Source organism: Protobothrops mucrosquamatus, unplaced genomic scaffold (assembly GCF_001527695.2).
Source record: "Protobothrops mucrosquamatus isolate PMUCROS unplaced genomic scaffold, P.Mucros_1.0 scaffold225, whole genome shotgun sequence".
In the NCBI taxonomy this organism is placed as follows: domain Eukaryota; kingdom Metazoa; phylum Chordata; class Lepidosauria; order Squamata; family Viperidae; genus Protobothrops; species Protobothrops mucrosquamatus.
This window is the reverse complement of record NW_015386576.1, coordinates 581416-591218: the sequence shown is the minus strand read 5'-3', so window position 1 is coordinate 591218 and position 9803 is coordinate 581416. Positions and strand designations below refer to the sequence as shown.

Sequence of the window (9803 nt, the reverse complement as noted above, 5' to 3'; positions counted from 1 at the left end):
AAAAAAAATACATACTGAAATTGGTATAATTACATAAATCATATAAAAGAGACATGGAGGTTAGAATAAAGGAGACTCCAAACACTAAAATAAACATAAGCTGAATTCACTGCTGTATATAATACTGTGCTTATGTTGAATACAGTTATACAAGTACTCAATGCCTACATGACAAATACAGAGCTTGAGAAATACAAGGACATATTTTCACATGTGTGAATAGTTGCAATATTTGCAAACACAATTAGCACAAAATAGATTGTTCAAATAGTATATGAACAATTATTTTGACATACCCAATGTACTTATAACAATTTTAATTAGACAGCAAGAATAAAGATAGCAAGTGGCAAGCTGGCTGAGAATTTTGCAAGAGGGAATTCAAAACATCTAGAACAGACATGTCAAACTCGCAACGTCACATGACGTCGCACGACGTATTGGGACAGTTTTGCCATTGCCGGCAATGGGGTGGGTGCGGCTTCCACGTTACACATCCGGCCTGCGGGCTGGCAGTTTGACACCCCTGATCTAGAGGAATCAGATTATGCAAGATTAACTACTGGAGTTCTCTAAATTCCCAATCATTACAAAAATAAACATCAACACTACTCAATATGCCTATACTTGGTTTATTTACTTGCATTTCAAGTGTTATTTCAGTATTTTATGCATATCAATTTTATTTATTTATACATGTTAGAGCCTCTTTTCTCACTTTTAAAAATAATACCAGATGATTTTTCTAAAACATTCCAGTGTTCCTTAGCCTTTTAATCATTTCCATTTGACTGAAAATAGTTTAGCATAATCTTTCATCATGTTTTCTCTGAAATTAAATTATCATTCCTTTGTAAAAAGAAGCAATACGTGTTGCTGTCAACACCAAAAATATCAAAAGCTGCCTCCAATTATATTTTGTGGTAATTTTCCACTTGCTGAAATATTATTGGGATTATGTGCAGTATCACAGCATTCAAAATCCTCTCAGTAATGAATCATACCTTTGTCCCAAAATGGCAGTGCTGTACCATCTACATCAGGGGTGTCAAACTCGCAACGTCCCATACGTATCGCAACGTATCATGACTTTTTCTCCATTGCCGGCAATGGGATGGGCGCGGTTTTGGCATGACGCATCCAGCCTGCAGGCCGGCAGTTTGATACCCCTGATCTACATAATACTTTGCTTCTGTCAATGCAGCCTTTCCCACAAGCATAAGAATGGTTTTGATAACACTGCTTAGGAGACATATGAGATGCTTTCAACCAATAGGTTAAAGATTGCTTACTGTCTGTAAGCTATTGTTACGTTTGTGTAATTCCAAGTTGCACTTGTTTTTAACCACTGAGTCGTGTCTGACTCTCAGTGACTTTATAGGCAAGTGCTCTCCATGTTACCTTGTCAAGCACAACTTCTTTCAATTGTTGTATGTTCAACTTTGCATCAGATTTTATGTTATCAATCCAGCATGTTCTTTGCTTGCCTCTTCTTTGTCCACTAACCATTTCCAGGATCATTGCTTTCTCCAATGAATTCACATGTATAACACGGTCAAAGTAAATCAGATGTAGTCTTATGATTTTAGCTTCCAATCTGGTTTAACTTAAACTATCGTTATTTATTTAATAATTAATTGCACAGGTTAAATATACATGGAGCTTTTCAAATGTCCTCACAGTCAACACCATTGGATAGCCCTAATCCTTGTGTTATGAAACAGGATCCCTGCTCACTTTCTATATTCTGGCATGATTTTATATACAGTACAATACCTCAGCTATGTTTCCCCTTAGCCACCATTTTTCTAAGCTAAAAAGTCCCAACATTCCAGACTTCATTCAGTCTAAACCTCCCTGATCATTTTGGTTGTCCTCTTTTGCAGTTCTTTTAGGGGTAAAGTTAATCAGAGTAGTTTTCTTACCCAGAATCTGACAACTGTGAACTTTCAATAAAATAAACACATTCTTTTTTCTGAATGTTTTCAGGGATCCATAAGCGGAGATTTTCCTGTGGAGTAAACAGGGAGCAAAAGATCAGTTCTTACTTAGAAAGCATAAAATTATCTCCTTCCCAGAGCAAATTTATATTCTCCACATAAAACACCAGGTATTTTGTGCTGCTTTTTGAGGAAAAATAATTCTAATATTACTTGCGGTCAATTATTCTTTAAAAGATGAATGGTTATCACATCTAAGGAGAGCAACAAGCACGCAAAGTATAAACTTTATATTGCTAACTACAATATGATTTTATACTCTAGTGGCAACAATGTATTTGAATATCTCCCCTATTCTCTTTCTCTCTCCCATCCTTTTCAGGCCTAAGCTTGTAATTTCCATCCCATAGTAGGTCAGCCCTCAAACAAACCACCACCTAGCTCTTCCTTTTTCTTGAACTTGCCTTTTCATTTATGCTGGAAGAGAAGTGAGCCCTGCGCTTGCTCCTATTGGAAGGGCTGTTGCTTCTTCTGAAGTTGGAAATCATGGTGATATCATAGTAGCTCTCAAGATCAAGAGGATAGCCTTCATCATGGTGGATCTTATTCTGCTCCATTGGTATTCGCAGACCAGGCCCAGCCATGGCTACATTTGTTAGATCAATCACCAAAGATGTTCAAGTACATTTGGAAGACCAATTCTTGAAACTACCATCTCAGACTTCATGGACTGCAAATGCTGTATTCTGCCTAGATTTCATAAAACACCAAAAAGACATGTGTTTCTTTTCTTTTTTTAAAAGTCCCCTGGTTGAAGCCTCTCACAAATACCTCATCTTTTAACTTGAGAATTTGGATATATTTGCCATATTTTTGTGTGTTCAAAGACTTCCGGTTTGGCGTTTGACGAGACGGGTGGAAGAAGCCGGGGCTCTGGCTTCTTAGCCCGATTTCGTTCAGCCCGGTGACCCCAATGGGTTGGAAAGTTGCTCTGGAGGGGCAACGAAGAAGGAGGGATGCTTTGGGAGTCCAGACCAGACAGCGGTCGGTCTGGACGGACTGAAGAAACCCTCCAAAAGGACAGAAGAAAGGCTGCCTGGTAAGCCCAGACAACCCAAGTCATCGCCAGCTGGAACATCGCCTCCATCTGGCTGATGATCTTAACTAGGGCTTATTTTGGGAAAAGGGCTTATATTACGAACATCCTGAAAAATCATGCTAGGGCTTATTTTCTGGTTAGGTCTTATTTTGGGGGGAACAGAGATATCTTCTTAGTTCTTTGGCCCTGATAACCAGGTGTTGCCGCCTGCTCAGTCATAAACGTATGTGCTCTTCTGCTAGTGACATTTTTTTTAAAATGTATAATATTTTCAATATTATACATTTTATACATTATACATATTATACATTATACATATTATACATTTTCAATATCCGGCAGCAGTCAACTACTTGCTATCCACTGGTTTATTTTCATTTGCATGGTTCTCAGTTCCAATATCTCAGGGGCTGCCACAAAGAAGAGGGAGTCAAGCTATTTTCCAAGGCGCCTGAGGGCAGGATAAGAAGCAACGGATGGAAACTAAGCAAGGAGAGAAGCAACCAAAGAACTAAGGAGAAACTTCCTGACAGTTAGAACAATTAACCAGTGGAACAACCTGCCTCCAGAAGTGGTGAATGCTCCAACACTGGAAGTTTTTAAGAAGAGACTGGACAGCCATTTGTCTGAAATAGTATAGGGTTTCCTGCCTGAGCAGAGAGTTGGACTAGATGACCTCCAAGGTCCCTTCCAACATCATTAGTATTAGTATTAGTATTAGTATTAGTATTAGTATTAGTATTAGTATTAGTATTAGTATTAGTATTAGTATTAGTATTAGTATTACTAATTTATAATCATACATTCCAAGTAGTCAAGAATTTTGCAACGTATTTCTGCAGTCATGGCTGAGACATTGTAGTTTTTCCAGCACTACCTGGTTAAATTAATAGCTTAAAACAATTGTTATAGCAATGTTAACAATAGTTATGAAACTGGACTTATTTATGTTGCATCTTTTAAGATGCCATAACATGGGACAATGTTATCAAAAGAAGCCAAATGGTAGAAGATAATATATTTAACTATTTCTGCATTGCTGTGGTTTGAACATGGATTATGTTGTACTGCAATACAGAAAAAGTTATGTGTGCCATTTTCAACTGAAAACAATGAAGCTAAAAGCAGACACTCTATGTCTGTCTATTCCATGTCCCACTAGCTTCAGAGAAATATTAGTATGCTGTGTTTTCTTTAAAAAATATTTCAGTAACTAGTTTAAGCATAAATATTGCTATTCAGTTTGGTGATTCTTTTCTATATCTTTAAATCATTAGCTTCAACAAAACCTTCCCTCAAGCATTAAGTTTCATTCAGGCTATAACTTAAAATATTCAAATGATAACATAAAAAAGAAAATACAGCATTAAGTAATGGCCAGGAACTAATCTGTACCCTTCAAATCAACAGAAATTTTGTGTACTCAAGTAGTATACTAGAAGTTAAAATGACATAAAATGAAATTACCTAAACAGTTACCTGGATGCTTGAAATATAATGTTAATACAAAAAGGAAAGTACCCCAGACCAAGTAAGCTAACTGATCCATCAAGCCCATAAATACCAGTGGTTCCCCAGGGTTTCAGACAGAATTATTTCCTTAATTTATTTAGATGCTAGGAATAAGGCCTTCAGCACACACACACACACAAATGTTCTGGTACCGAGCTGCAGACCTATTTATAAGATTCTGTAATTATTCCAGAATGGCTTCTTTAAAAACTTAGTTCAACATCTCAGAAGCCAATCTGAATTTTCTTTGTCCTGGATATATATCATGAACAAGCTCCTTGTGATCATAATGCTAATTTTCTTTAGACACAAGCTGCAAAACCATGCACCTTTTTGAATATGTTATACTAAACACATGCACAAATTTATGCACAACTTAAAAGGAGAAAATAAAGAGCCCTATTGATTCCACGCAAATTTATGGCCAATAACTCAATGCATGTGCTTATAGATCCACTTCCATATGCAACACACTCAGCAAGCTTTGCTTAAAATGTGGTAAGGATTTCTTCTGACCTTGCAATGCAGAATATCTCAACATAGAAAGAACGCTTACTAAGCAATTTTGCAGTGCCAGATCAGCCAGGGTCTGAGTTACACTAGAATGGCTGAGACATACATTCCCAGCTTTTGATGCTTCAGGCTACTATCTTAAAATATGCAACAGAAAACAACCCAGATGGCTGCATATATTTTTCCAACAGCATCCTTCCAATCCCAATTTTACTCACATATTCCTTGCCAATTAGCTGTGAAGGACACACTTTTGTTTCATGCTGTAAACTCATCACCTGATTGCTGAATAATGCTAAGAGCCCACTGGAGCTTTTCTGAAGTGACTGCAGTTAAGAGGAGGAGGAGGAGGCAGCAATCCAGGGGGCTGCACTTTGCCAGCAAATCACACTGCAGAAGCTTTCCTAGTCATTCACAGAAACCTGATGGATAGGTCAAGTGAATTGAGGTTTCCCAGGCTGAATTGCAAATGACTCTTGTTTGCTCTGCTTTATAGAGAAAGCAAACTATCTTTGATTCTTTGATTGAACGTTACAAAAAGGTGACTAAATTCAAATTGCTCTAAGTTGTTCAAATGTAGCTTCGTTCAGAATGATTATAATAAAATTAAATTATTGCTTTCAATACACAAAATACATTCTTCATTCTTCATATTTTAACCTCATGGAACAATTGAGGAACAATTTTCCAAATAAAAACCATTTTGTGCTGAATGCACAAGGCAGCCCATCTTTGAAAAACAAGATTCTTAAAGACTGCCATTTTGTCCAGAAAACACTGGGTCCATTGTACCTAGCGTGTAGCATCAATTAAACATGAAAGACATGGATGTCTCTCTAATAATTTTATTCTGCACAGAAAAGGGGCAGTTTGCTTCAGGCACTGTGTTTTTAAATAGCAACAATTAAAAAAATCATGGCATTATTGAAGAATATAATTTTTTCTCTTTGTTAGACTAGACATACCCAGTTCCTGCAACTGTTCATATTACACTTTAGCCTCCAGTCCCATATTCATCTTTGTTGTTCTTCTCTACACTATTTCTAGAGTCTCAACATCTTTTTTGTATCGTAGTAACCAAAACTAGGCACAATATTCCAACCATACTTATCAGTGCAGTATAAAGCAGTACTCAATCTTGATACTATCTCTCTGTTGATGCAGCCTAGAACTACATTGACTTTTTCAGCAGTTGCAGCACAGTCCTGGCTCATACTACTGTTGAGCCAGTTGAGTTTCTTATCAGTTTCTTATCTATTCCTGTTGCAAGCACAACCAGCTCCTTTTTATTATTATTTTTTTGGGGGGGGGGAGGTTTTACTGCCTTTCATTGTTAAACTTTCATTGCTTGTCTCTGACTGATAAAGACATGCTGTCTTCAAAGGAGAAGGAATTTGGGCAAGGTCCAGCGGCTAGTGAAGATCAATCTGGAGCTGTACAGAACATCTTGTTCCTTATTTTAATTCTAAAACCACCATTTCATCAACCTCTATCCATAACTGCAAAGCCTATGGCCACGCTATTCATGCTGTGCAGTCTATCTCCCCTTGCCCCGTCCCATCCAAGTCTTGATCTTTCATGTTCTCTATTTTAATCTCCTGACCTCCTTGAGCATAGCAATTGTATATAGTCAACCCTCAGAGGGACCCAGGCTTGGCCTGGGTGTGACAGTGATGGTGGTACTTTTCAACCTTTTCACATATTGTACCACTTTTAGGACATGACAATATTCAAGTACCACCAGTGCTTAGCAAGGTATCAACAAATTGATGACCAAAAAAAAAAAGGAAAAAAGTACCGGTTTTAATTTCTTCGGTGGCAGTTCCTTTGCTTAATTGCTTTCCCTTTGCACCAACAAACATATGAGAAATTTATCTATATTTATTAATATGCATTACTACCTTGGTGGTCAGGTGGCTGGTCGGCCTCTCTCTCTCTCTCTCTCTCTCCTCTTTCTCTCTTTTTCACAGCTTCTACTCTTTGTTGATCTCTCTGCTTGTCTCACAGAAGCCTCTCCTCTTCTCTCTCTTTGTCCGTCCCCTTCTCTCTCCCCATTGTCTTTTTTTTCTCTCTCTCTTCTGCCAAACTCTTCTCCTCTCTCCCTCCTCCTTTTATATCCTCTCCTCTCTCCCTCCTCCTCCTTTTCTCTTCCAGGGGTGCCACTCTCTGGGACTCACTCCCCCATGAGGTCACCCCTCCTCGGCTGGCCATTGCACACAGTGCTGATCAGCTGGTGCTGCACACACTGATCCTGGGGCTTCTGCTGAGCCCCTGCAACCCTGCAGCTCCAACTGAATCACCCCAAGGCCTGTCTGCTGCTCCTAATGATAGCAGAGGCTGCCAGAAGCGCTGATCAGTTGGAGCTGCATGCGCTGATCCAGGACCCACAGCAGTGCCCCAGCCACGCCGCAGCTCCAGCTGAATCTCCACCCGAAGACTGCATGCAGCTGCTGGCCACTTCGGAGGCCGCCAGAAGTGTCAATCAGCTCAAGCCATGCACGGTCATCGTGGGCACTCAGCAGAGCCCCAGCAACACCACAGTTCCAGCTGACTGTCCCTCAGGCCTTTCTGGCACTGCCACCATATCAGCTCATCTGCACTGCTGTCACTTAAGCTCATCCCCCCACTACACTTGTCTAGGTTGCATACTATCTGCCAGGTGCTGAAGTACCACCAGTGGTACAGGCACCACTGGTTGAAAAACCCTGCTTTAGTATGTGTGGAAGTAAGGGAAGTAAGGAGAAAGAAGCAGAGGCACGCAGCGGAGGAAAAATGCCCATCCCGATTCCCCACTTTTCTGATGGCAGCTAACTGCCATCCCGTGTCAAAGCAGCAAGTTTATCAAGCCTGTTCTTGAAGTGCTGTAAGAGGATCGCAAAATAATGCTTAGGATCATCCAACTCAGATTAGATCCCTAGATGGAAAAAGAGATGACAAATGCTCATGCTAGCTTTAAAAAAGCCTGAAGAACATAAGATGTTATTGCTGGTGTACACTGGTTAATTGAAAAAGCCAAAGAATATACAAAAAGGTCAGTATGTACTTCATGGATTATAGAAAAGCCTTTGGTTGTGTCAATTACATCAGGTTGTGGAATATGCTCAGAAAACTAGGAATCCCAGAACACCTCATTGTCCTTATGAAAAATGTATATACATGATAAGAAGCCACAATCCAGTCAGAACGTAGTGAAACAGATTGGCTTCAGGTTGGCAAAGGAGTGTAAAAAGGCTACATTTTCCCCTTTTTATTTATTCAATCTATTTATGGAATATATAGTAAGGGAAGCTGGATTGAAAAGGTGAGGTGATTTTAAAATTAGAGGAAGAACCATCAATAATTTGACACTACCCTGGTAGCTGAAAATGCAAAGGATCTGCAAGCCCTTGTACTAAAGGTCCAAGAACATGGTGAAAAAAAATATATATGGGACTTCTGCCTTTAACAATCATCAACAGTAATGGAATAAATAGTCAAGATACATGTTGCAGACTAGCATTCAGTAGACCAGCCATGAAGTCTTTGGAAAAGATATTCAAATGCTGTGATGTGTCTAACATACAAAGATCAGAAATATGCACGCCATGGTATTCCCTGTAACACTCTATAGAAATGAAAGTTAGAATTTAAAGGGCAGGAAGAGAATTGATGCTTTTGAATCATAGTGTTGGAGTAAACTTTTAAGTATATCGTGAACAGCCAAAAAAGCAAACTCACTGATCATTGAACAAATCAATCTAGACTTCTCACTCAAGGCACAAATGACCAGACTCAAATTATCCTACTTTGGACTCAGCTCATTGGAAAAAAGCTCCAATGCTGGGAAAAGCAGAAGGAAAAGGAAGAAAAAAATAGCCAGCAATAAGGCTGTTAGATGCACTCAATGCACTATTGGGGGACATGAAAGAACAGATTAAGCATTAAGGGCAGGGCTTTTTTTTGTCATAGAACGCGCAGAACGGAGTTCTGGCACCTTTTTTTGGATGGAACCTTGTAGGTTAGGCAAGGCGGGTTGTAGGATATGTGTGAGTTCCGGCATCTTTTTTTTTTTTCCTTCAAAAAAAGCACTGATTAAGGGGTACTACGAAGAGTCTTGGAAGAGAATCCACGAGGTCAAAAACAACTTGATTATGCATAATCAATTAGATGTTGGGCAGTTCATCTCTGTCTTAATCTTATTTATTCATGAGGCTTAACAATTTTTGCTAATTATGCTTCTACAATCCATAGTAACTGCTGCATGCGGTCTGCCTCGTTTGTCTCAGACTACGACATAAGTGTTAAGAAAATGAAGCACAAATGAGTGAAACCAGATGTGTTAATTTTTATTTTAGAGAGAAAAGGTTGAATAAAAGTAGGGGGGAAGGCAATATTCAAGTAATAAAAAATACGAGGTCCATCCCCAAACGTCGATCAACCCCACTCCGAAGGTCAGTAGACAAATATGGGTGCAATTATTGTGAAACGCAAGCAGTCTAATGCCCAAGTAAGGTAGGAAGCTATCACGGGCAACTGTTCGATGGATTAGCCCGCCGTGAAGCGCCGAGCAGCGCCACGACTGCGACACTAAAGAAACCTTCCCGCTTGCCCGGTTCAACTCCGGGGATCGCTACAACCGACCCCTCCCCTGCAGTGGTTGCTCAGGCTTGTGCGCCGTCGTTAAAGGGCGTGGCGGCGAAGAGGGGGCGGGAATAGGCAGTTAAGTTCCGCCTCTGGTTGTCACTCTCCGCTGGGAGTGG

General features: G+C 39.7%; 1 protein-coding gene across 1 annotated transcript in view; it reads right to left on the bottom strand.

Annotated features, from left to right (window-relative positions):
- TRPM2 (transient receptor potential cation channel subfamily M member 2) overlaps nt 1–2584 on the bottom strand; it is a 38036-nt gene extending 35452 nt beyond the window's left edge. The window contains exons 1-3 of the mRNA XM_015814168.2: nt 2405–2584; nt 1926–2011; nt 1168–1189 (exon numbers count right to left, since the gene is read on the bottom strand). Of these exons, the coding sequence (XP_015669654.2) occupies nt 1168–1189; nt 1926–2011; nt 2405–2584 (288 nt within the window). The remainder of the gene's footprint in view (nt 1–1167; nt 1190–1925; nt 2012–2404) is intronic.
- Nucleotides 2585–9803: the final 7219 nt, after the last annotated feature.